At 46.9% G+C, this 27,246-nt stretch overlaps 1 protein-coding gene across 4 annotated transcripts in view; it reads right to left on the reverse strand.

The window, feature by feature from the left end:
- Positions 1-27,246, reverse strand: part of GOLGA4 (golgin A4) — a 717,645-nt gene that overhangs the window by 197,795 nt on the left and 492,604 nt on the right. For all 4 annotated transcript variants that reach the window (XM_078688271.1, XM_078688272.1, XM_078688270.1 and 1 more), the window contains one exon: positions 14,335-14,456. In XM_078688271.1, coding sequence (XP_078544397.1) covers positions 14,335-14,456 — 122 coding nt within the window. The remainder of the gene's footprint in view (positions 1-14,334; positions 14,457-27,246) is intronic.

Consider the following 27,246-nt stretch of genomic DNA (forward strand, 5'->3'; position numbering starts at 1 on the left):
CTTAAACTCTCACTAGCCCCGCTCTGGAGCAAGATCATAAATAGCTTCCTGAGAACCGGAGTCATACTGGAAAGCCTCAAAGTTGGACAAGTCACACCATTACTGAAAAAAACAGGCTTGGACGCCAATGATCTGAACAACTTTAGACCCGTCTCCAATCTCTGGAAAGGTGCGTTCTCCGACAACTGATTCACCACATGGATAGCATCAACCGTCTAGACCCCAACCAATTGGGCTTCAGAAACGGCTGCAGCACAGAGACTGTGATCCTAAACGTCATAAACAATATCCACAAGTCACTCGATACGGACCAATGCTGCCTACTCATTCTCCTGGACTTAGCAGCCTTCGACACGGTTGACCATAATCTACTGATTAAGGTTCTGCAAGAAAGGGTAGGTGTAGATGAGGTGGTCTTACACTGGTTTTCCTCTTTCCTCCACAACTGCACCAAAAGAATAAAAATCTAAACCTTCTCGTCCAACCTACACCCCGTCAGCAGGGGTGTCCCCCAACGATCAGTGCTTTCCCCACAACATTTCAATATCTACATGGAACCCCTCCGCCCCCGTACTTAAAAAAGCCAACATTCCCTTCCACCTATATGCAGACGACCCCCAGATCTATCTTGAAACCTCTTCCATTGATGACATTCCGAGACTCAATGACACTCTACGAGAAGTCCAACACTGGGTATCAATTAACCACCTTACCTCACCTTTCTGTTCAGAATATATGTGCCTCTGTACTAGAAAATGCACAGCCGAATCACCAATGAAGAATTATTCAAGTTCAAGCTGCAGGCAAAACCACTTTTTGGCTTAGACTGAGAACAGCAGCCGGCATACGTCTGCCGATACCACCAGAGGGCTTCACAAATATATCCCCTTCTGCACTCTGGTGCTGCCTAGTTGATGCCCAGCATCATTCCTTTTTCCAATGTCAAGGGCTCTAGTAAAGCCTCTGTTAGCTTATCATTACTAAGCCTGTGCACTCAGCAGCCTCAGCTCTCAGCTGTGGAACAGGCACAGAGATAAATGGACAAAATGGCTCTTTCATCAGTCAGATTATATACTGGATCTAAGCTTAAAAAGCACCATTGCAAGTGCCATGCCATATTCAATTTAATCTGAGTCGCTACTAGCCAGAGGTCAAGATTGATAAAGCAGGTGAAGTAATTTTCCAAATCACCTTCTACCAGGATTAAAAGGCAATATCTTTCTCTTTTTTCAGAAGAGGGTGATCCTTCAAGGACGGCCATTCACAGCGGAACCTACATTTCTTCACTTGATGATTCTCTTGGTGCCAGACATGCAGTGGATTTCGATGTCACAGATGAGGTCAATGGTGAGGTGATATGTTATGTCACCAGTGACATTATCAATGTAATTTTTTATATCATCTGTGACCTTGTGGGAGGTCAGAAGCAATGCTGCGCTTCTAACAAAAACTGATTAAATTCAGTTGGTTTTAGATTTTAAGCCAAAACCACATCTTTAAATATTTTAGTAGGCCTCTGTGCAATTTAAGTCTGTTAGGATCTTCCCAGGCTTTCACGTAAAGTCTATTCTGAGGCACAGATTTATTATTACTTGTTGCCAACAAAACTGAACTGCTTTGATTCTTTGCTACTGACTAAGGGCAGCAGTGTCCTACCTTTTCGGTTTCCAAAAACCTTTAGCAATTCTCTACCATGAGGCCTACATTATTGTCAAGCTTGCAGTTTGTGGCGTGGGCCCCCGCAAAATTCAGCCTTAAGCAAATCTCTCAGGAGGTGTGGACAACCCACACACTTGAAAAGACAAAGCTGTGGAAAACGGGAAAAGAATAAAAGATACTGAATGACTTGTAATTAGAAAATGGAAATGGTATAACCTGGACTTGATGGTTTTTGACTTCTACATAGGCTACCGTAGGGGATGATGTGGAATATGTGCTCTGGATAGAACTAGTAAGTAGTCAAGCATTAGTACCAAGCTAAGTGGGTAAATGTAAGTATAATAACCACCAGAATATTCTCCTTTCCCTGCTCTAGCTACAGATGTTACTGTGATGAGATCAAGTGTCAACCATTATTCCAGTGCTGATCCCAGGGCCGTCTCAGAGAAAGTTCCAGCCCAGCACAATGATCACAAACGGGACAGACTAACACAATGGACAAACAAGAGATCTAAGGCAAATCACAAGGCAAGAATAACTGAAAGGGAACCAAAAAGGGGCAACAAAACATAGGTGAGGACGGTAAGTCAAGTGTATGAACGGTCAAGAGCAGAAAGGCAGTGCAAACACAAGATTTTGCAAGACATAGAGCTGTGTCTCAAATGCTGTTAAATATGCTCTACAAAAACCCAACAGGAAATAACCCCTGCCCCAGGCACTTGGCAGAGTGTTTCGGTTTCCTGGGGAACTGTTTAACTAATCGTAATTGGTGGCCATGAATAAAATTAACAGGGTCCCAAGATCTCTCTGAAATGTCATACCCTTTCTATGCCAGAATGAGCAACTGTCCACAATGAAGCCTGGAATTGAATATGCTACTTACCAGTATGCATCTGTTCTTGGCATGTAGGGCTGCTGACATTCATATCTATAGCATAGATCGCCGCCTAGTGTTGGGTCTGGAAGAGTCTTCGAAGTATCATGAGATAGGTGGCTCGTCCCCTGGACTACAGTGCGCATCGGCATCGACTCCATCCCCAGATTGTTTTTAGCCATTGTGGCGAAGATGGAGTGTAACAGTGTGAGCGATGGCCATGCTAAGAGTAAGTGTAAATTCTGCAGCCGCTACAGGCGCCGGGGAGGAGGGTGGGCGATATGAATGTCAGCAGCCCTACATGCCAAGAACAGATGCAACTGGTAAGTAGCATATTCAGTTCGAGGCATGTGGGCTGCTGAATTCATATCTATAGCATAGAATATATAGCAGACCCTCCATTAGCGGCGGCCGCCTGTGCCAGCTGCAGATGTTTGAAAAAGTGTCTTTAGAACAGCCTGCCCTACAGCTGCTTGCTGCTTGGAGTGCACATCTACACAGTAGTGTTTCGTAAATGTGTGTGGGGTAGACCATGTGGCTGCTCTACAAATGTCTTCTAAAGGGATATTTCCAAGGAAAGCCATGGAGGCCCCCAACTTACGGGTGGAGTGGGCTCTGGGGGGGATTGTTAAAGTGCGCTTAGCCTTTTGATAGCAAATCTGAATACACTTAACGATCCACCTGGCTATACCTGCCTTGGACATGGGGTTGCCTTTGTGTTGGGCAGAAAAGGCAACAAAGAGTTGTTTCGTCTTCCTAAAATCTTTGGTCCTATCAATGTAGTACATCAAAGCTCGTTTGACGTCAAGAGTGTGGAGCATTCTTTCAGCCACTGTCTCTGGATTTTGGAAGAACACAGGCAGTTCAATAGTCTGATTGACATGGAACTGTGATACCACCTTTGGAAGAAATTTAGGGTTAGTGGGCAGCACCACCCGGTTGGAGTGAATCTGTATGAATGGTTCTTGTACAGTGAGCGCCTGGAGCTCACTAACACGTCGCAGTGACGTAATTGCTATAAGGAAAGCCACTTTCCATGTTAAGAACTGAATCTCGCATGAATGTAGGTAGAGGCTCAAAAGGTGGACCCATCAGTCGGGTGAGTACCACATTAAGATTCCATTCAGGAGCAGGTGGAGTCCTGGAAGGAATGACTCGTTTGAGCCCCTCTAGAAAAGCTTTAATGGCAGGCACTCGGAAAAGGGAGAGATGCTGCCTGTTTTGGAGATAAGCCGCTATGGTGGTTAAATGTATCCAAATGGAAGCATATGCCAGATTGCATTTGTAAAGATGCAACAGATAACAAATGATGTTGTGCGTGGACGCGTCAAGTGGGTCAATATCGTGGTCCACGCAATAAATGACAAACCGCTTCCATTTTGCCGCGTAGCATGCTCTGGTGGTGGGCTTTCTGGCCTCCCGTATGATATCCATGCAGTCAGGAGGCAGGTTGAGGTAGCCAAACTCTAAGACCTCAGGAGCCAGATCGCCAGGTTGAGCTGTTGCGGATCTGGGTGCTGAATGTCGCCATGGCTCTGCGTCAAAAGTCTGGGTGTGAGGTGCAGCCTTTGATGCGGTACCACGGAAAGTTCTAGAAACGTGGTGTACCATGGTTGGCGGGCCCACGTTGGAGCAACCAGGATGAGCGTCATCGAGTGTTGCTTTAGCTTTCGTGCCACCAGCGGTATTAGAGGTGCTGGGGGAAAAGCGTACGCAAATTTGCTTGACCAGTTCATCCATATCGCATTGCCCTGCGACTGTGGGTGCGGAAACCTGGCGGCAAAGCTTTGGCATTTGGCGTTTTCCCTTGTGGCGAACAGGTCTATCTCTGGATGACCCCACTGCTGGAAGTACGGGTGGAGCACTGATGGATGTATCTCCCACTCGTGCATTTGGTGGCTGTACCTGCTGAGCAGGTCCGCCATCTGATTGTCCTTGCCCGGGAGGTGTTCCGCCATGAGGAAGATGTTCCTCTGAATGGCCCACTTCCACATGCTCTGAGCCAGATGAGACAACTGTGGAGAGTGTGTACCTCCCTGCTTTTGAATGTAATACATGGCTGTCATGTTTTCCGTCCGGATCAACACGACTTTGTTGCACAGATGTATCTTGAATGCCTTCATTGCCAGGAAGATTGCCATCAACTCTAGGTGGTTGATGTGCATCTTCTTTTGCTGTGTCGTCCATAGTCCCTGCACTGTGTAGTGGAGTACATGAGCTCCCCAACCCTGGAGAGAAGCGTCCGTTGTTAGGATGATCTGTGGAACAGGCTCCTGGAACGGTCGGCCCTTGCAAAGGATGTGTGGATTCCACCAATGCAGAGAGTTGTATGCCCGACCGGTCACCAACACTAGGTCTTTCAACTGTCCGTGAGCCTGATTCCACTGACGTGCCAAGCACTCTTGAAGCGGACGCATATGTAGTCTCGCGTGTGGGACTATGAAGATGCAGGAGGCCATCATGCCTATCAACTGCATGAACACTCGTGCCTGAAGCGAGTGTTGCGGTCTGACTTTCTGGATCAGCAATTGAATGCTGTTGATCCTCAGTGAATTTGGCTGTGCTGTGGCTGCCAGAGTGTTTATTGTCGCGCCTAGATACTGCCGCACATGGGCGGGCTGAAGGTGTGACTTTGGATAATTCAGTGAGAATCCCAGATCGTGAAGAAGGTGAATGGTGTGGGACATGTTGGCAGCGCACTGCTGGGCCGACTTTGCTTGGACAAGCCAGTCGTCCAGATAAGGGTAGACGTGAACATTTTGTCTCCTGAGGTGCGCAGCCACTGTCGCCAGGCACTTTGTGAACACCCTGGGCGCTGTGGTCACTCCGAAAGGGAGGACCTTGAATTGGTAATGCTGATTCTGAATGGTGAATCTGAGGTATTTTCTGTGTGACGGATGTAGTGGAATGTGAAAATATGCGTCTTTTAGATCTAATGTTGCGAGGAAATCCCCTTGATTGAGCAACGGAAGAACCTGCTGCAACGTGAGCATATGAAAGTGTTCTGAGAGAATGTACTGGTTTAGGGGCCTGAGGTCTAGTATGGGCCGCAGGGACCCGTCTTTCTTTGGGATCAAGAAGTACAGGGAGTACACTCCCGAGCCTCTTTGTTCCACTGGCACGAGCTCGATTGCCCCTTTTTGCAGCATGACGAGCACCTCTTGCTGCAATAAGTGCAAATGCTCTGTTGACATAGGACGTTGCTTTGGGGGGATGTTGGGTGGAGTGGATGTTAACTCCAGACAATAACCGTACTGGATAAGTTTCCTGACCCACCTGTCTGTGGTGATGGATTTCCAGACTGGCAGGAACTGTTGGAGTCTCCCCCCGACAGGTGTTGTATGGTCGGGGGGCAGTGACAAGGCGTCACTGTTTGTTGGCGGCGGAGGATCGGGAGTTATTGTTTCCACGACCTCTGCCCTTGGCGCTGTTGCCGCGATATCCGCCTCTACCCTGCTTGTTGTAAGAGGTTTGTGCACCACTTTTAGTGTACTGTGTTTGCTGCGACATCTGGCCTCTGGAAGCACCTCTATTGCTTGAGCGACGAAAAATACTACCCCTGACAGCTGGGACTGGAGAGCCCCCATAGACTTCGCAGTCTCAGTGTCTTTTTGGATATTTTCCAGGGTGGTGTCCACCTCAGGTCCAAATAAGTGATCAGGATTTACAGGATGATTGAGGATGGTGGTCTGTATCTCCGGTTTGAACCCGGAGATTCTGAGCCAGGCTTGACGCCGCAACATTACACTTGTGTTAATGGCCCTGGCCGCGGTGTCCGCTGCGTCCAGTGCACACTTAATAGAAGCATTTGAGATGAGTTTCCCTTCTTGAATGAGCATCTCTGCTGCCTCCTTATACTCATCTGGCAAGTGTTGTAACAGGGTTTCAAGTGTATCATAGTGTGCCCTGTCATATCTGGCCAAGAGCGCCTGCGTGTTAGAAATACGCCACATATTGGCCGCTTGAGCCGCCACCCTCTTCCCTGATGCCTCTAGCACCTTAGATTCCTTGTCAGGGGGAGGAGCATCACCAGTAGTCTGTGAATTTGCCCTCTTCCGGGCATTAGAAACAACCAGGAGTCCAACGGCAACTGGCCCTTGATGTAGGTAGGGTCGCCAGGTGCCGGCTTGTACTTTTTTTCAATTCTGGGGTTTATAACCCTGGCACGTGTGGGTTCTTTAAAAATGTCTGCAGCATGTTTCAAGACACCCTTCAACATTGGCAGAGTCTTGACAGTCTTTTCAGAGGTGGAAAAGGTATCAAACAGAAAGTCCACTTCAATAGGGTCAGCATGCAGCTGGACATCGTGATTCTTAGCTGCCCTCTCAATTAGAGCATTAAATGCCGCAGAATCCTCTGTAGGGGAGGTTTTGACAGTATATACTTGTGTCCGGGGCAGTTTGCGGATCCCCTGGGTCCCCAGCATCTGCCCATGTGTCATGGTGATCCTCCGGATCAGTGTCGGCAGGGTAGTTGTACTCCTCATCGTCCCCGTCCCCAGCTTCCACATCTGAGTAAGTGGGCGAGAGTGGATCAGTGTCCTGAGCACGTGGAGTAATCAGTTCAACAAGAACTGGGGAATCCGTAGAAGCCTTTTTCTTCTTCAAAGGAATTGTGTAGGACTCCATAGGCTGTGCCGGTGTGATCTATCGCTTGTAGATGGAAAGTTTACCGGTGTCGGTGTCGATAAATTGTTCCGGCTGCTCCTCCAGTAGGGGTTGTCGATGCTTTGTGCCTACAACTGCAGGGGTAGGCTTCGGCCCCGTGGACACCTTCATGGGTGCTTCGACGACCTTCCGGGGCGCGAACGCCTTCGGCGCCACTTTCGGCGGCAGCGTGAACTGGATCGGCGCCGTCCACTTTTGCGGCTTGGCTGCTGGCTTCGGGGTGGAAGCATCCTTCGGTTCGACAGCGGAAGCCTTGTCCTTGATGCGTTGCAACGAGTCCGACACCTACTTCGTGAAAGATGCGGACGGTGTTCTCGATCCACCACCATGTGCAGACTCGAGGGCGACAGTGCTTCTGGCCTTTTCGGGCCGACGTGCAGGATCGACAGCTTTCGGAGCTCCGAGGCCTCTGTCTGTGTCGACGGCCTTCGGCGCCGACGGTTTCGGGTCGGCGGCCTTGACGAGCGGTTTTGGTGGCCCAGTCTTCGGCTCGACGCCCTTGAGCGACTTCACCGGTTCGACAACCTTCTTAGGCTTAGACTGCACCGACAGGTCTAAAGACGTGGAGCCGACCAAGGCGACAGGCGCTTTCTGCTTCGACGGTGCCTCTACCACTTTGTTTTGTCGAGACCGAAGCTTTCACTTTCGGTTTCGATTTGACCAATGGCGGCTCCGTAGAAGTGTCCGTAGCCGGGCCCGGAGGCAAGACCGTGGATCCAGGTGCAAGATCTTGGGTAAGGCCATGTGGCGATCCCTCGACCTGAGCCTTAGTTATTGTTCGAACGGGGCATCGATCTTCTTGCTCGTCTGCTTCTTCCCCCTCGAAAATGTTCACCGGGTCAGGGGCCGTCTGCTGTTGGCTTCATCGTGATCCGGCGACAGGCACTTGTTGCACACCGGGTGGACATCGATGTGGGGATACTTCGAGTTGCACACGGGACATCTCTTGAACGAGCTCCGTTCCATGATGTGTCGTCGAATAAGTCTGGTTGCGTTGACTGGGCCTCGAGCACCGAAGAGCCAAGCGACTCCTCTGGATGTCCGACTCGGGAACTGAGCCGGAACAGAGCTGGGCACCGAACGCAAGACAATACCGACGCTATAGGAAAGGCCTTAGGGCTGAAAAGAAAGTTTCTATTGATTCCGAAGTTGAGTGATCAAATATACATCAGAACCCAATGGCGGAAAAAAACAATCTGGGGATGGAGTCGAAGCCCATGCGCACTGTAGTACAGGGGAGGAGCCACCTATCTCGTGATACTTCGAAGACTCTTCCAGACCCAACACTAGGCGGCGATCTATGCTATAGATATGAATTCAGCAGCCCACATGCCTCAAACCCACAATTATATCAACCTCCTTCCTATTTAGTGACCCATCTAGACATGAGTCCCTTGCTCATTGCACCATCAGGATTCAAGCAAGCCGGGCCGAATACGGCTGTAATGCCAGAAACCGGTCCCCGGAAGCTTGTTTCCTTTCCAGTGAAGAATTGGCTTGGTAGTTTGGTCTGCCCTGTTCCCATGATGCACTGGGCAAGGGACAGACTAATTTGCATATAGCCAGGTTCTGAACTGGGATGGTGCAGTGAGCTAAAAAACGGTGATGGATCAAGCCCTGATCTGTTGACTGGGTAGGAGTGTTCTGATTAACTCAGATACTCTGTCCATCACCACCCCCTTTTTGTAATTATTTTGGCCACCATGAGTGTGGAAGGGTATGCTCAGACATGAGTCCCTTGCTCATTGCACCATCAGGATTCAAGCAAGCCGGGCCGAAGACGGCTGTAATGCCAGAAACCGGTCCCCGGAAGCTTGTTTCCTTTCCAGTGAAGAATTGGCTTGGTAGTTTGGTCTTCCCTGTTCCCATGATGCACTGGGCCAGGGACAGACTAATTTGCATATAGCCAGGTTCTGAACTGGGATGGTGCAGTGAGCTAAAAAACGGTGATGGATCAAGCCCTGATCTGTTGACTGGGTAGGAGTGTTCTGATTAACTCAGATACTCTGTCCATCACCACCCCCTTTTTGTAATTATTTTGGCCACCATGAGTGTGGAAGGGTATGCTCAGACATGAGTCCCTTGCTCATTGCACCATCAGGATTCAAGCAAGCCGGGCCGAAGACGGCTGTAATGCCAGAAACCGGTCCCCGGAAGCTTGTTTCCTTTCCAGTGAAGAATTGGCTTGGTAGTTTGGTCTGCCCTGTTCCCATGATGCACTGGGCCAGGGACAGACTAATTTGCATATAGCCAGGTTCTGAACTGGGATGGTGCAGTGAGCTAAAAAACGGTGATGGATCAAGCCCTGATCTGTTGACTGGGTAGGAGTGTTCTGATTAACTCAGATACTCTGTCCATCACCACCCCCTTTTTGTAATTATTTTGGCCACCATGAGTGTGGAAGGGTATGCTCAGACATGAGTCCCTTGCTCATTGCACCATCAGGATTCAAGCAAGCCGGGCCGAAGACGGCTGTAATGCCAGAAACCGGTCCCCGGAAGCTTGTTTCCTTTCCAGTGAAGAATTGGCTTGGTAGTTTGGTCTGCCCTGTTCCCATGATGCACTGGGCCAGGGACAGACTAATTTGCATATAGCCAGGTTCTGAACTGGGATGGTGCAGTGAGCTAAAAAACGGTGATGGATCAAGCCCTGATCTGTGGACTGGGTAGGAGTGTTCTGATTAACTCAGATACTCTGTCCATCACCACCCCCTTTTTGTAATTATTTTGGCCACCATGAGTGTGGAAGGGTATGCTCAGACATGAGTCCCTTGCTCATTGCACCATCAGGATTCAAGCAAGCCGGGCCGAAGACGGCTGTAATGCCAGAAACCGGTCCCCGGAAGCTTGTTTCCTTTCCAGTGAAGAATTGGCTTGGTAGTTTGGTCTGCCCTGTTCCCATGATGCACTGGGCCAGGGACAGACTAATTTGCATATAGCCAGGTTCTGAACTGGGATGGTGCAGTGAGCTAAAAAACGGTGATGGATCAAGCCCTGATCTGTTGACTGGGTAGGAGTGTTCTGATTAACTCAGATACTCTGTCCATCACCACCCCCTTTTTGTAATTATTTTGGCCACCATGAGTGTGGAAGGGTATGCTCAGACATGAGTCCCTTGCTCATTGCACCATCAGGATTCAAGCAAGCCGGGCCGAAGACGGCTGTAATGCCAGAAACCGGTCCCCGGAAGCTTGTTTCCTTTCCAGTGAAGAATTGGCTTGGTAGTTTGGTCTGCCCTGTTCCCATGATGCACTGGGCCAGGGACAGACTAATTTGCATATAGCCAGGTTCTGAACTGGGATGGTGCAGTGAGCTAAAAAACGGTGATGGATCAAGCCCTGATCTGTTGACTGGGTAGGAGTGTTCTGATTAACTCAGATACTCTGTCCATCACCACCCCCTTTTTGTAACCATCTATAAGAGCAGCAGGTGAAGGGGTTCCTGTCTCTGACATGGTCGATTTTATTCTAGATACATGTATAGTGAATGAATGATAAAACTTGTAGAGCGCAGAGCATACCCGGAGGCGTCTTGGCACCATTTGTGAAAATGATCAGGCACCAACCACAACTTCTACTGTCTGAATAACCAAGTTTATAATGATTTCCTGAAAACTGATAGAGAGGTGGAGACTTTCAAATCCTGGGGAAGAAGGTTCCAATTTTGGGGAGTACAAATAAGAAAGCTACTGCCTTTTCAAGACGAAAGTTTGTAGGAGAGAACTACCATCTTACTGGTGGAGCAAGAACGAAGATTCCTACATGGCAAATGCCATCTGAAACATTCCTCCAGATAAGCTGAGCTTAGTCCAAGGAGTTCCTTGAAGACTATACACTGCTTGACAGGAAGCCAGTGTGCCCAACTGATGGGTTGATAGGCAGAATGGAATCTAGGATCATTTAACAGGATGGATCGGCCATCTAGATGGGAAATCTATCTAATGATTGCTTTTCCCATTTTCCCCAAGATCAAAAATGGCCCTGTAAGCCTCTGCATGAATTTAAGGGGTGACCATGAAACGGAAAGGAATTTAGTGGAAAGGCACACATCAACCTCTATATGTATATTATAGGGTTGGGAGGCTTGAATATGTAAATCAAACTTAGCTGCAGTTTTAGCTTTCAAAAGATGTTGCTGTACAGCCTGTTATCTGTTCCTGATGAGTTACAGTAACCTTGAAATGGAGGTTAGCCTGGACCTGGAGGGAAGGAAATTTACTAGGATGGTGTCTAATTGTACAGAAAAAAAGAAATTGTCCCTAAGGAACTCTGCAAAGAGTTAATATAGGCAGATTCTGTAACAGAAATCCATTTGACCCATTCGGATTGACAATTTATAAGAATGTATCTTACGTATTGCTCTGCTGATGGATTAACTCTCCTTTTGCCCCTCAGTCTGTGGCAGATAGGTGATGTACTTAAATCTGTGCTGCCCTCAACCACTCCATAAACTCTGACCATAAGTGTGCAGTGAATGGACAGCCTTGATCCATTATTATGCTATCACAGAGACCATGTAGTTTAAAGATGTGATTGAGAGATCCGCGCCAGCTCAATGGCAGTAGCGAGCTTGCATAAGGCAATGGAGAGTTCCAATTTGAAGAAATTGTTTATAATACCAATTCCACCAGAAAGTACCTGGAAAAATTGGATCAGGGTCATTGAGGTGTGGGAAGTGGCTGGAGAAATTCTGGGAGTTGGATGTGAGATTCCTTGGACTGTGAGCAAACCACCCATTTTTAAACATATTTCGGGATGTGCTTATTACATTGGGGCCATCAAAAATGCATATTAAGCAGTTCTTGTGCATTTTGTTTTCTTGGGTGACCAGTGACCAGAGAGTTGTGGCTCAAAAACAAACTGGTTCTTGTAATTTCTTATAAGCAATAAACAATGGAAAAGAAAATTCCCTCTTTGTTGTCATAAAACATTTTGTTATAATGACTCCTTTTCATAAAGGGACGGTTGAGCTTCCATGACCTTAGACAAAAATCGATTCCAAGGAGGATTAACAAATGGACACAACACTGATATACTTGTAAGTGGGATGCATTCCCCTTTCCTCCTCATCATCTTTTGAGAGTTCATCGGCTTTCCCATGTCAATGCCCCAGCTGATAAGGTATGCCGTAATGTAATCTTCAAAATAACAAGGAACACCGGGCATCCCTGACAACTTCAAATGATCTCTTCAAACTGCTATCCTGTGAGTAGCTCCTTTTAGGTAGTTCCGCTAATCAGAAAAGGCCTCCTTGTTGGCTAATAACTCTGTTATATATGATGTAGATACATTCGGTATTGGTTCGTTTATGAAAATAGAAGACTCACAGATGACGTTCTTTCCTTTGAGATCCCTTTCTGACATAAAGGCATCAACAGTGAAGGATGAAGCACGGGTATTCACAATAAAATGCAACTGGCGATCAAGATGGCGAAGGACAGGAGAAATTTTAAAGGGGCACTTTAATTTAGCAAACGCAGTCTCTTGCCCTTTACCATTCTGAAATGGAGCCCTATCCATTGGATAAAGGTTTAACTCCCAACAGGCCATCAAACTAAGAGTTGTGTGAATGGAAGAATAATGTAACCTGCCAACTAGCTGTATTATGGGTCTCCAGCTACCAATTAACGATAAGCATTTAAGCATGGCTGTTACTGCTTTCTGTACTTTGATTGGCTGCAACCCTGACCAGCATGCTCGCCAGCAACTGAAGCCAATGGCCCTTTAACAGCCTGACTTACCTTGAAGGGCATATTATGTGAAAAGGTAAACACAAATTCTTCAAAATTAATCCAGAATTTTTATTATTCTGTAGTATGTGCATAGACTAGGCACCTGTCTCTGTCCTCATGATGCTTTTTAACAAAACAAATGTGTACTGTGCAATAGCCAAAACTGTATTATCCCTCATTATTAGATGACAAGTTGTGGTGATTTGTAGATTAGAAGGCGGAAAATGTAATGTAATGAGGTCATTGGAGCGCTCTGATTCTACTAGGTAGTTACTCCTGTGCCCCCTTTGAAGAAGGATGTATCTTCCTGATTAAACCTCTACTCTTCCTACATCTTGTCTGATGTATTCACTACATAACTGGTGACGAACTGGGACGCTTTTGCTACTTAAAGGAAATCATCATGGGGGCCAGTAAATAAGTGCTCATCTAAAGAAGCACAGACCGATCGCATAATTCACTCGCAGGTGAATATTTAAGGTGAGAGACACTACCGAGTTCAAGGGCACCCGGAGGTGTACTACAGCCTTAGGAGGTTCAACGCGGCTTTGCAACTTTTCTTCCCCTCATCCATTCAAATGGAGACTGAGGTGTAGTGTGGTAAGGCCACAGCAGCTCTTTAATAGACTATGTGACATTCATGTTGCTTCTAATGGTGGCTTGTATGCACTCCACTAACACGTTCTTAAAACATTCTACCATTGCATTGCTTTGAGGATGGTACAACGATGTTCTTACATGTCTTATAGCACATTTATTAAAAAATGAGGTAATTTCTGCAGAGGTAAATTGTACCATGTTGTTTGTTAGAATCTCTTCGGGTAAGCCTTGTCTAGAAAAAACTCTTTGAAAACAATCAATCACTTTCTTAGTGGTAGGTTCAGAAACTGTCTACCTCAACCCAACTGGAAGGATGGTCTACCATTACTATAAAGTATCTCACACAATTGGGTAGAATTTGATATGGTCCCAAGAAATCCATCCCCACACGTTGCCAAGCTTTTCCTGGACAGAAAGTTACTGACTCCACATGTCGTTCTGTTACTAAAACGTTGTTGATTACTTTGCATTTTACACAGTTTGTTACAAAACCTTCTATTTCACTGTCCATTCGTGGCCACCAGAACCTTGCCCTAACTTTTCTTTTGGTTGCTGTTGAACCCAGATGACGTTGATGAGCCAATGCAATTATGCGTTCCAGAAACAAGGAGGTGCAATACGTTTTTCTCCACACACTAAAATATTGTTTTCTATGGACAATTCTGAAATTTTCCAGAACATTTGTAACTCATACAACAGATGTTTTTTTCCGCCTTTCTTGATTTTACCAATGTAATCTTACTCATATTTATTTTACAGTGAGGTTCTTTCATCAGTCAGCATCTTCTTCAGAAAAGAACTTACCGATTGTTTCCTGGACAGACGTTTCCAGCTCACGCTCCTTTTTAGCCATCTGAGTATTGAATTCCCTCATCAGCTGTTTTAATTTGGAGTTGTGCTTTAATTCCATATCTTCTTGCTCATGTCTAACAATGAGAGAAAAAATACATTAATCATTAAGAAGATAACTGTGAAGGTAAGAAAACCAAGTACTGCACAATCCTCTATGGTTGTCTCTGCTTTTACCAGCAGTAATATACATCAGGTTTCTGCTCACATTGCTTTGATCATCAAATCCAGCCTGTCGTCAGCAATGCTTATTGCACCACAGTGGTTGTTGGTATATAGTAAACTGTAAGACTGATTAGGATAATGGATTCTTTACTGCAGTTGTTAGGCACAACCTGTTCACAGAAAAATAGATCTAACACCACAGAATTTTGTTCAGACTTCAATAAGGCATTATACGTCTAGAGCAAACAACGCTCTACAAGGGCTAAGTTCAATACACTAACACTTCCAGGACTATGTTAAAAAAAATTACACTTCTTCACAAATATATCAATGTAAAGCCTCAAACCTACCTAACTGCAACAGTCCAAGCTAAGAGTCCTAGATAAATGGTTTAAACAATCATATTGGTGAGGCGTAGAAGCACAGTGTTCTATGCAGGAGAACTAAATACAAAAAATGTGCAGTACTCACACTGGCTTTTGGTTCAAAAGCATACAGTTTGAGATGTTCTGTATTGTACATTGGGCCTTTTACGGAACAGGCCCTAAATTCCTTTCAAACATGATCAATATCCATGTCACTAGGAAAAACCCTTAAATCTGAGTGGAAAAGCATACTTGAGGTTTTGTGTTATGCATGCCAGATGTGTTGCATAAACACGGGTTAACCCAAGAAGTCACTGGGACCTAGGCAATGTATCAGTATAAACAAGGTGGTCCCAGTTAGTAGAGAACAAATACACACAATTAATAAACAGCACAAATAAAAATAGATATACAAACAATTATAACACCGTTGTTTTTTAATCACAATGTGTTTCGTATAGCAATTGTTCATACATTAGAATATACAATAAAACACTTTTCAGTGTGCCCCTAAGAGAGTGAAAATGGGGAAGGGTAGTGATGGGATGGTGAAAGAATGAGATCTTTGGAAAAGGTCAACAAAACCAAAATATACCCAAATTATTATACAGGGAGTTAAATCATCTCCTACTTAAAAAACATCATGCCTCAATGAAAAACAATATTAATAAATGATAATAGAGGCTGAACATAGGAAGAATTGTCGACGTTTCGACCCAGTTGAAATGCAGGTGTGGATAGACCTTGCTAGAGGGTCTTCATCAGGACAAAGGTGGTGGAAGGTGGGGCAATAGATCTGCCAGTGGCAGAAAGCAAAAAAGAAGAAGTCTTCAAAGAAGTTAAATAGGAATTGTGCTATAGACTTCAATTCTGGCAGCAGTTCTGGCAATAATCTAATTTAGGCAAAGCTGCGACCCAGTCTCGCTAATTCGTCTTTCAACAAAACCACGGGGCAAAATTTGGCAGGAAGGCGTTGTAATGGCCGCCCCTGGGATACCACTTCTGATCGTAGAGCGATTTATAAGCCTCTGGCGGAAATCTGCTCGTGGCAAAGCCGTGGCAGGTGTTAGCTGAGTTATGGTCTCAAGTAGAATGGTCGTCCTCACGCCCTCGGGGCAGAGTCGGACGGAAAGGGGTATTGTCTCCGACCCTGAGGTAGTAATGGTGAGAGAGAATCAACTTTCCAAAATGTCCGTAGAATTGGCTTCCCAAGCCGTAATCGTGAAAGTTAGCGTGCGGAGTTCCGTCAAGCAGCCATCATCTCAAAAACAAGAGATGATGAGATGATGGCTGCTTGACGGAACTCCGCACGCTAACATACAACCCCTCCCCTCCACGTTTAACACCTCACCCCTTTGAAAACCTCTGTACTCTTTTCCCTCTGTAACTCCTCTCACTCAGCCACCACCATGCACAATCCATTTTCTCTCAACTTGAAAAGCTCAGCATAATCACCTTTTCAATCTAACTTTTATCTAGCTCACAAGGCATCTTTTCTAGCTCTTACTATCTCACACATATTATTTTTATCAGTTCTATTATTTTGCAATTGTTTCTACCTCCATATCTCATTTCACATCTTTCATTTTCTCACCTATAAGTTGTTTCTCTTCCATAACATCATTTCTCATTTGCTCTGTAACAGGTACTTCTATGTATCATAACCATAGAAAGAACCTATCAACCTACTATCAACTATTCATGCCCTTCTTACAATGATATATTCCTTTTTAGATAGCTTTTAGATATCGACCTTTAGTATGAGGCATGGATGTTATATTCCCAAACTAGGCCCATGCAGCAAAGCAACTTATTTCTTACATTGTCCTCCAAATAACATTTCAGCTGTGACCTTTTGCATACATTTGCGTGCATGACAATGTTGGATGAGTTTCCCTGAAACAAAACTTGTTTACACATCTAGCTACGCACAACATTATCACAACACCCTGAACATCATTTAAAAGGTTTAGCTTTGCACTATGTATAAATGTCATCTCAATTTTCATCCACGGTGCGACAGGGCTATCTACATATCCATATTATCAATAATCAACATGCACATTGCAAGGCTGCTTTCTATTACAAAAGATGAGCATCCCAATAGATTAGGAGAGGAGACGCTCTAGCTGACATCAGAGGTCCGGTCATGCTAAGAATTCACCACACAGCGGTCTGACGGAGTCCTACATTCTCTCCCACCAGGTAACAGGGTTGGATCGTTCCTTGGGGGGGATTCTTGGCTCTACACCTACATACACTCTAGGTACACTTACAGTAGGGTTCACATAGTAGGAGTACGTTCAATTGCTGCCTTGTTTTATATGCCGGAACATAATACATTGTTTTAGAACCATTGTAAAACTATATATCTATTATTCACGCTTTTGATGCTTCTAATCACTTTTATCTGCCTCTATTATTCATTGCAGCACAGGTATTCTATACAAGAATAACATTGGTTCAATAAATATCTAGAAACGTCCCACCGTGTATTCTCTGCATACTTCTCTGAGAATAAGTGAGCATGAGTGGCTGAGCAAAAGGTCTGTACTGTTTCCACGATCCCTGAGAGGTCAGAGTTGTCATGTTCAGTGGTTGCTAGAAACCATTTGCTCAAATGTTAGGTATGGGGAGCTCACGGAGGCACTGTGATCTAGCTGGTCTATAGGCCAATATATCCTGCGGGGTGTCCAGAATCAGTCTTGGCACTAAGCCCCCAGTTTATGTTGTCCGAACGATGCGCAGATCCTATGGATTAGTAGGTACTAAACAGTTTTATGCAGTTCAGATATCGCTCCAGCATAGATGATGGTCATTACTTTATTTTTAGTCTTTGTATATTCTATCCCCAGTATAAAAAGGTTTTTGGTATCCACTTAACACCCTGTCTTTTGCAACTTGCGATATCACAAACCCCTTCATCGACTAGGGGAAGAGGTATATCCGGACTCTGTTTATACGGAATACCGATGCTCAGCCAAAGTGGTCACATGTCCATATTACTCCTTTCATCTCTTCCTTGGGATCTAAAATGTCCTTGACTGCGGGGCAAACCGTTCAGCAACGGTTTGCCCCGTAAACTACTATCCCCTACATCATATGTCTGTTCATATTCACTTCTGTAGGGGTTCAATTTCAAGCCCAAATATCTGGGGTGATCATGGATATCTGTCACTGTACACTGTCCAGGCATCTGAGATGATCTGTCCTGTCCTCACTCTAGCTGAGGTATACAGCAGACAGACCCATCCCAGAAACATGAGGAAGTGCATTTATGACAAGATAAGATTGAATATGCTACTTACCAGTATGCATCTGTTCCTGGCATGTAGGGCTGCTAACATTCATATCTATTGCATAGATCGCCGCCTAGTGTTGGGTCCGGATGATTGCACATTGTTGTCCTGGAAGAGTCTTCGAAGTATCACGAGATAGGTGGCTCCTCCCCTGGACTACAGTGCGCATGGGCATCGGCTCCATCCCCAGATTGTTTTTAGCCATTGTGGCAGAGATGGAGTGAAATAGTGTAAAGGATGTCCATGCTAATGATGAATGCAAGAGAGTGTCTGCAGCCGCTACGGGCACCGGGGAGGAGGGCGGGCGATATGAATGTTATCAGCCCTACATGCCAAGAACAGATGCATACTGGTAAGTAGCATATTCAGTTCGAGGCACGTGGGCTGCTAAATTCATATCTATTGCATAGAACACATAGCAGTCCCTCCATTAAGGGCGGTTGCCCGTGCCAGCTGCAGAAGCTTGAAAAAGTGTTTTGAGAACAGCCTGTCCTACAGCTGCTTGCTGTTTGGAATGCACATCTACACAGTAATGTTTGGTAAACGTGTGTGGTGTAGCCCAAGTGGCTGCTCTACAAATGTCTTCCAAGGGAATGTTCCCCAGGAACGCCATGGAGGCCCCCAATTTGCGTGTGGAGTGCGCCCTTGGGGGTATTGTTAAAGTGCGTTTAGCTTTTTGATAACAGATTTGAATGCACTTAACGATCCATCTGGCTATTCCTGCTTTGGAAATGGGGTTGCCTTTGTGCTGTGGTGAGAAGGCAACAAAAAGTTGTTGTGTCTTTCTAAAGTGTTGAGTTCTGTCAATGTAGTACATTAGCGCCCTCCTAACGTCTAATGTATGAAGCATTCTTTCTGCTACCGTTTGTGGGTTTTGGAAGAATGCAGGCAGGTCAATAGTTTGGTTGATATGAAACTGTGACACCACCTTTGGAAGGAATTTAGGGTTAGTGCGGAGCACTACCCTGTTGGAATGTATTTGGATGAATGGCTCTTGGATCGTGAGCGCTTGCAGCTCGCTAACACGTCTGAGCGATGTGATAGCAATGAGAAAAGCCACTTTCCACGTCAGAAATTGAATTTCGCAGGAGTGTAGTGGCTCGAAAGGTGGGCCCATCAGCCTAGTGAGGACTACATTGAGGTTCCACACTGGAGCTGGTGGTGTTCTTGGAGGAATGACTCGCTTCAGTCCCTCTAGGAAGGCTTTAATGGCAGGCACCCTGAAAACAGAGAGGTGCTGCCTATTCTGGAGATAAGCCGCTATGGCGGATAAATGTATCCGAATGGAGGCGTACGCTAGATTGCATTTGTAAAGATGTAACAAATAGCAGATGATGTTAGGAATGGATGCATCCAGAGGGTTGATATTGTTGTCAGTACAGTAAATGACAAACCGCTTCCATTTCGCTGCATAGCAAGCTCTGGTCGTGGGCTTTCTTGCCTCGCGGATGATGTCCATGCATTCTGGAGTCAGGTTGAGGTAGCCAAATTCTAAGACCTCAGGAGCCAGATCGCCAGATTGAGCTGTTGCGGATCTGGATGCTGAATGTCGCCATGGTTCTGCGTCAAGAGCCTGGATGTGAGATGCAGCCTTTGATGCGGTACCACGGAAAGTTCTAGAAACGTGGTGTACCATGGTTGGCGTGCCCATGTTGGAGCAACCAGGATGAGAGTCATCGAGTGTTGCTTTAGCTTTCTTGCCACCAGCGGAATGAGAGGCGCTGGGGGAAAAGCGTACGCAAATTTGCCTGACCAGTTCATCCATATCGCCTTCCCTTGCGATTCCGGGTGAGGGAACCTGGCGGCAAAGCTTTGGCATTTTGCGTTTTCCCTTGTGGCAAACAGGTCTATCTCTGGATGACCCCACTGCTGGAAGTACGGGTGGAGAACTGATGGATGTATCTCCCACTCGTGCATTTGATGGCTGTATCTGCTGAGCAGATCCGCCATCTGATTGTCCTTGCCCGGGAGGTGTTCTGCCATGAGGAAGATGTTCCTCTGAATGGCCCACTTCCACATGCTCTGAGCCAGATGAGACAGCTGTGGCGAGTGAGTACCTCCCTGCTTCTGGATGTAGTACATGGCTGTCATGTTGTCCGTCCGGATCAACACGACCTTGTTGCACAGATGTACTTTGAAGGACTTGAGCGCCATGAAGATTGCCATCAATTCCAGGTAGTTGATGTGCAATCGTTGTTGCTGGGTTGACCACAGTCCCTGCACCGTGTAGTGGAGCACATGCGCTCCCCACCCTTGGAGAGATGCGTCCGTTGTTAGGACAATCTGTGGCACAGGCTCTTGGAACGGTCGTCCCTTGCAAAGGTTGTGTGGATTCCACCAATGCAGAGAGTTGTATGCCCGACCGGTCACCAACACTAGGTCTGTCAGTTGTCCCTGAGCCTGTGTCCATTGATTTGCTAAGCATTCTTGGAGGGGACGCATGTGCAACCTTGCGTGCGGGACTATGAAGATGCAGGAGGCCATCATGCCTATCAACTGCATGAACACTCTCGCTGGCAGGGAGTGTTGCGGTCTGAACCTCTGGATCAGCCACTGAATGCTGTTGATTCTGACTGTGTTTGGTTGAGCCATAGCAGTCAGGGTGTTTATTGTCGCGCCCAGATACTGCCGCACATGGGCTGGCTGAAGGTGCGACTTTGGGTAGTTTAGGGAGAACCCCAGGCTGTGAAGGAGTTGAATAGTGTGGGACATGTGTGAGGCGCACTGTCTTTCCGACTTTGCTTGAACGAGCCAGTCGTCGAGGTACGGGTAGACATGTATGTGTTGTCTCCTGAGGTGCGCTGCCACTGTCGCCAGACACTTTGTAAACACTCTGGGGGCAGTAGTCACCCCGAAGGGTAGGACTTTGAACTGATAGTGCTTGTTGAGAATGGTGAACCTGAGGTATTTTCTGTGGGACGGGTGGAGTGGGATGTGGAAGTAAGCATCCTTGAGGTCCAAGGTTGCTAGGAAATCCCCTTTGTTCAGAAGGGGAAGGATTTGTTGCAGTGTCAGCATGTGAAAATGTTCTGACAGTATATACATGTTGAGAGGGCGTAGATCCAGAATGGGTCTGAGGGATCCGTCCTTCTTTGGGATGAGGAAGTACAGGGAATAGACCCCTGTTCCTTCCTCCTCCACTGGCACGAGTTCGATTGCTCCTTTTTGCAGCATTACTAGTACCTCCTGCTGCAATAAGTGCAAGTGCTCTGCCGACATAGGACGGTGTCTTGGGGGAATATTGGGAGGAGTGGATATTAACTCCAAACAATAACCGTACTGAATTAGTTTTCTCACCCACCTGTCTGTGGTGATGGATGACCAGACTGGCAGGAACTGCTGGAGTCTTCCCCCGACAGGTGTTGGATGGTCGGGGGGCAGTGACAGGGAGTCACTGTTTGTTTGTGGCAGAGGAACGTGAGTTGTTGTTTCCTCTGCCTCTGCCTTTGGCACTGTTACCTCTGTAACCCCCTCTACCTTGCTTGGGGTACGAGGATTGCGCACCACCTCTTGCGAATTGTGTTTGTTGTCCCAAGTGTCCTCTGGTAACACTACGCGCACCTGAGCGACGAAAAGTGTTGCCCCTGAACTGTTGTGATTGGACAGCCCCCATGGACTTAGCAGTCTCGTTGTCCTTCTTAATCTTTTCAAGTGTGGTGTCTACATCAGGGCCAAACAGTCTGTCAGGATTGACGGGCTGGTTGAGGATTGTAGTCTGGATGTCAGGCTTAAAACCAGATATACGAAGCCAGGCTTGGCGCCTTAGCATGACGCTAGTGTTAATCCCCCTAGCCGCTGTGTCCGCGACACCAAGTGCACACTTAATTGCAGCATTTGATATAAGCTTTCCCTCCTGAATGAGCATTTCGCCTGCTTCTTTATACTCATCAGGTAGATGTTGAAGGAGCTGTTCTAGGGTGTCGTAATGCGCCCTATCGTAACGCGCCAGTAGTGCTTGTGTGTTTGCTATATGCCATACATTGGCAGCCTGCGCAGCCACCCGCTTGCCAGAAGCCTCAAGCACTTTCGACTCCTTGTCTGGGGGAGGAGCTTCACCCGCTGTTTGGGAGTTGGCCCTTTTGCGGGCATTTGCGACCACCAAGGAGTCCAAAGGCAACTGTCCCCGAATATATGCAGGGTCTCCAGGTGCTGGCCTGTACTTTTTCTCAATACGTGGGTTTACCACCCTTGCTCTTGTCGGTTCCTTAAAGATCTCTGGTGCATGTTTAAGGACACCTTTCAGCATGGGGAGTGTTTTGACTGTTCTTTCGGAGACAGAGAAAGTGTCAAACAGGAAATCTTCCTCCACCGGGTCAGAGTGCATGTCCACATTATGATTTGCAGCTGCCCGTTCTATTAAAGCAGTGAATGCTGCTGAGTCCTCAGTAGGTGATGTACGTGATCCAAAAACCTGAGGGTCCTGTACCACCGGATGGCTGTCCTGGTCCCCAGCGTCGTCATATGGGTCCTGGTGTACATCAGGGTCATTTCCAGCAGGGAAGTTATATTGGTCATCTTGTTCATCATCCTCACCCCCTGATTGGTGGGGGGAAGGTGTTGGACTCCTCCTTGGTGGAGGCTGAAGAGGTTCAACAAGTGGAGTTATGTCCTGTGCTGGCCTTTTCTTTTTTGGTGGAATAACAAATGATTCCAATGGTTGGGAAGTGATCTTTCTTTTATAAAGTGTCAATTTCCCCGTGTGGGCATCGATGTAGTGCTCCGAATTGTCCTCCGACGCAGTTGGCCGAGGCAAATTGGGACTGGGCGTCGAATAATCCGGCGTTTCGGTGTTCTTCGAGACCGTTTTGGCCACAAACGCCTTCGGCGCCACCTTTGGTGGTAGAACGTAGAGAAGCTTGGAGGACGACTTTGCAGGTATGTCCACCGGTCTCGGATCCGACGGTGCGGTAGACGCCGACGTCAGGGCTTTCTCCCGAATTCTCTTGAGGGAGTCGGTGACCTGTTTTGTAAAGGAAGCCGAGGGTTTGGCAACCGATGCTTCATGTTCGTCCGCTTCGGAGGACTTCGGCGTAGCAGAAGTGGCCACCGATGATTCCTGGCCTCCCACGGGACGCTGCCCTGTGGCAGTTTTAGGCGCCGACGCCGTTGATGCCGTTCCGGCATCCTTGTGCCGATGAGTAGTGGCTCCGGCCGTCGGATCCTGGGCCTTAGTGGACTTGGCTTCGACCGTGCGTTTGGTGTTAGACGCTGCAGACGTCGAGGTAGGATGGACGACCTTCTTGGAGGACGTGTCCTTGGCCACCGTTTGAGGCGCCGGTGAGTCGACAGTCTTCTTTGACTTCGTGGGGCCCGAAGGCGACGGAGTTGAAGACGGAGCAGGCTTCGATGGCTTGGACGGGACGTCGGCCATTTTAGATGTTGTCGAAGCCGTAGGTTTCGGTTTTGCCGAGTCGGCGGCCATTTTGGGAGCCGAGGAGACCGATGGTTTCGGTTTCGTTTTTGGCGTGATGTCGGCCATTTTAGGTGTTGTCGACAGCAATGGTTGCGGTTTCGGTTTCGATACGCGCAACGGTGGCTCCTCCGGTGTATCCGTGGCCGGGCCCGGAGGCGGGGCTGGGGATACCGGTGCAGGGTCGTGGGTAAGGCCGAGTGGCGATCCCGTGACCGGAGCCTGAGTCGAGTAACTTTCGGGGCATAGCTCGTCCTCTGAACGATCTTCCGCGGCCCCATAGACTTCTTCGTCGTCCCCTACCTCCTCGACGTATTCAAGGTCTTGGCTCCGTCCTTCGATGTATTCTTCTGGATCTGCCTCGACCTCCGTCGATGGTGGTGAGATTTGAAGATGATGGCTGTGGCCTTCTTCCGCGGGGTCGTCGAATATGTCGTCGGGTGCCGGGGCTGCGTGTAGGGCTTCAAGTCGCGCTGCGCGCCGATGCTTGAGCGTCTTCTTTGACCTGAATTTGGAGCAGGCCATGCAGTTGTCCTCGTCGTGTTCCGGCGATAGACATTTATTACAGACTGGATGCACGTCGATGTGTGGGTATTTAGACCCACACACGGGGCAGCGCTTGAACGGACTCCGTTCCATGATGAAGTCGCCGGGGTCTTGCTGCGAGTACAGGGCCTCGATGCGCGAAGAGTAAACCACTCCGCAGAAGTCCGACCCGAAGAGTCAGACGATGCTCGGGACCGATCGCAAACAATACCGACGCGAATACCGAAGGCCTTTTGGCCTTAAGAAGTAAGTTTCTTTCGATTCCGACAAGGAGCCGTCGAAATCACATCCGAACCCAATGGCGGAAAAAAACAATCTGGGGATGGAGCCGATGCCCATGCGCACTGTAGTCCAGGGGAGGAGCCACCTATCTCGTGATACTTCGAAGACTCTTCCAGGACAACAATGTGCAATCATCCGGACCCAACACGAGGCGGCGATCTATGCAATAGATATGAATTTAGCAGGCCACATGCCTCGAACAAGATAAAATCCAACCGTACCATGTGAAACTCTTTCTCTATGCCCAACATGGAGAGGCGATGCTCTAGTCCATCCTTAACATGGAAGACCATCTTTATGTTGTAAGAGGTGCCCCTGTAGGAACAGACCATGACTGGTACAGATGAACCAATGGGAGGCCAGTATTTCCCCCAATATCCTTTAGTCTAAATTTAGCAGTGATAACGGTTGGTAGTTCTTATGGTTTAGTGGGACTAAATCTGGGTTTGCGAGCATTACTCCAGTACTACCACAGCTTAATTAGTCAATGCACACCCTTGTAGGGATGCATTATATAGTTCCAGTAAGCATGGAATGGACCAAGGTGTCCCACAAACGTTATATAGAATTCAGCCAGTAGCCCATCCATACCAAGAACTTCCAAGTGGTTAGTGAGCAAATGGTGGCTCTGATGTCTTCTACTGAAAGTGGAGCATCTAGCAATTCCCTTTCCTCCAGAGGTCTTCTGAGAATCTTCCAGTTTCCTTTTCTGTAATTAATGTACCAATCCCACATAGTTTGCTATAGTAATATCAGAACATGGTATTGATGGCCTGCTATGTGTTTAGAATTTCTCCTGATGAGTTCTGCAATGAGGTCACAGGGGCCTATCAATATCATTTGACTGAGCCAATAATATGCTTATTCCTTGTCCTAGATGGATTTCACGGTGAGCTTCCCAAAGTTCAAAAAGCGTAGTATATTCAATATTGCTGTGTATTTTTCTCTATTTTGCAGAGCTTGCTCTTTCCTCAATTGCCCAGTATGTCTATGCCTCTTCTAGTGTTTCAAAGTATCTTCCAGGGTTCTAATGACTTTAGAAGCACCAGTCTGACTTTTCATGTCATTGCTATGCAGGTTCCACGCGTGACAACTCTGAAAGCTTCCTTCACTGACCCTGTGAACGACTGAAAGTACGTCTCCAATGCTTCTTTCAGTGTGGTCCTAAATGGTGGGTCAAGTGGGGCCTCATGGTTTAATTTCCAGAATGGTATACTAGTGCGGGATCTACCTCGGTTCACCAATTATATTAATGGATAGTAGTCTGATAATGTCCTGTAAAGGTATTCTATTCTAACTGTATGTCATGAGAGTAGCTGTGAGAAATGTGTCTCGTGTGGTAGGAAGGTCATGTACGCTGAGAAAACAATGAATAGTCTCTATTTGTGGATGTGCCTGCTCATTTTACCCAAACTAAAGAAAACACCTATGCATTCAATTTTATTTCTAGCTAAAAACCAGTTCAAAGAAATTGCAATAGCTGAAGAGGGTGTGGATGTAGTAAGTTCTTCGTGGGTCATCTTTGTGCAGCTCTTACAGGATACCCTGTGACACAAGGGTTACAGCAACTCGTGCTGTTCCTATGCTTCTGTTTGGTGTTGTGATTGGTACTTCAGCAAATGCACAGTTCTATATGTAGCTCACATGTTCCTCCATCTACTGGTGGTGTCTTCTGTTTTCTCTAAGACAATCTTCTGAGGATTCATTCAAGTTGCTGCTTCCATTGCCAGATTGATCCGGATTCACTTTTCTGAGACTCTTGAAGAACCTTTCTATAACCCTTTGGCCGAGATGCAGTCAGTCCTCTACAGTTTGGTCTGCAATGACTGGAGGATGAAGGGTGAGGGTGTTAGGATGGGTGGGGTTACAGGAGTGAACAGTCTGCTCTCTTTGGCCTCCAATGCGGTCTGTCCCAGTTTTATTATCACCAACTCAGCCAGTCATTTGCTGCTGCCTGAATAACAAAATAAGCGTTCTCTCTACTTTCTAACTGGCTGGGAAAAGTAGCATGCAAGCCACAATTGGTAGTCTCATTATATTGACAGAAAGTTGCTTTGAAGCTACTAGACTGCCTTGTGTAATCGAAACATCTATTTTTGTATTGTGTATGTAATGGCTTCTTTGCACCTGGTGCTCTGTACTAGGGCATCACAATATGGTTCATAAGCCTTGTGATGATGAGTGTGGCCCCCACCTAGCTCGAGCTGTGGACCCAAAGCTCTGTGTTCTCTTTCAAAAAGTTTTTGTGCAAAACTTTAAAAAGGGCCTGCTGTTCTGCCAAAATCTCATTTGTATTAATGCACAATGTTCTAGTGTCACACTTCACATTCCCTGGTATTCCCACTGCCAGTGTGTAATGTCTGATCCAGCACAATTATTTTACCTGTCCAGATGATTAGGCAGAATATTCCAGTGCCACATGAGTAAGGGTGATATCAGTTTTAGCTTCTTCTTCCACTGAAGTAATTTCTCAGTTTCTGGTACTTACGGAGAAAACGTACCTGTTTCTTTAAAGGAGCTATTTAGGAGGCTCCTTGGAGCTGCGCAGAGGGGCAGGCGAAGGAGAGTTGACTAAGCTATGATGTTTTTTACATGCTGCCCAAGTGCTTCCTCCACAAAAAAGTAAAAATGATGGACGGAATGTTGAACAATGTCAAACATTCCCCCAGTACAGAGATCTGCGCCTAAATCCATCTTTTTTTCCAGTTTGGACTCAGTCATATGAAAATCAGTCTTGACTCTTCACCCATGTGAACAGTCTTGTCTAAACTGCCAGGCCAGGTCCTCCCTGGACTGGACA

The sequence above is a fragment of the Lissotriton helveticus genome, chromosome 4_1 (genome assembly GCF_964261635.1).
Source record: "Lissotriton helveticus chromosome 4_1, aLisHel1.1, whole genome shotgun sequence".
Lineage (NCBI taxonomy): Eukaryota > Metazoa > Chordata > Amphibia > Caudata > Salamandridae > Lissotriton > Lissotriton helveticus.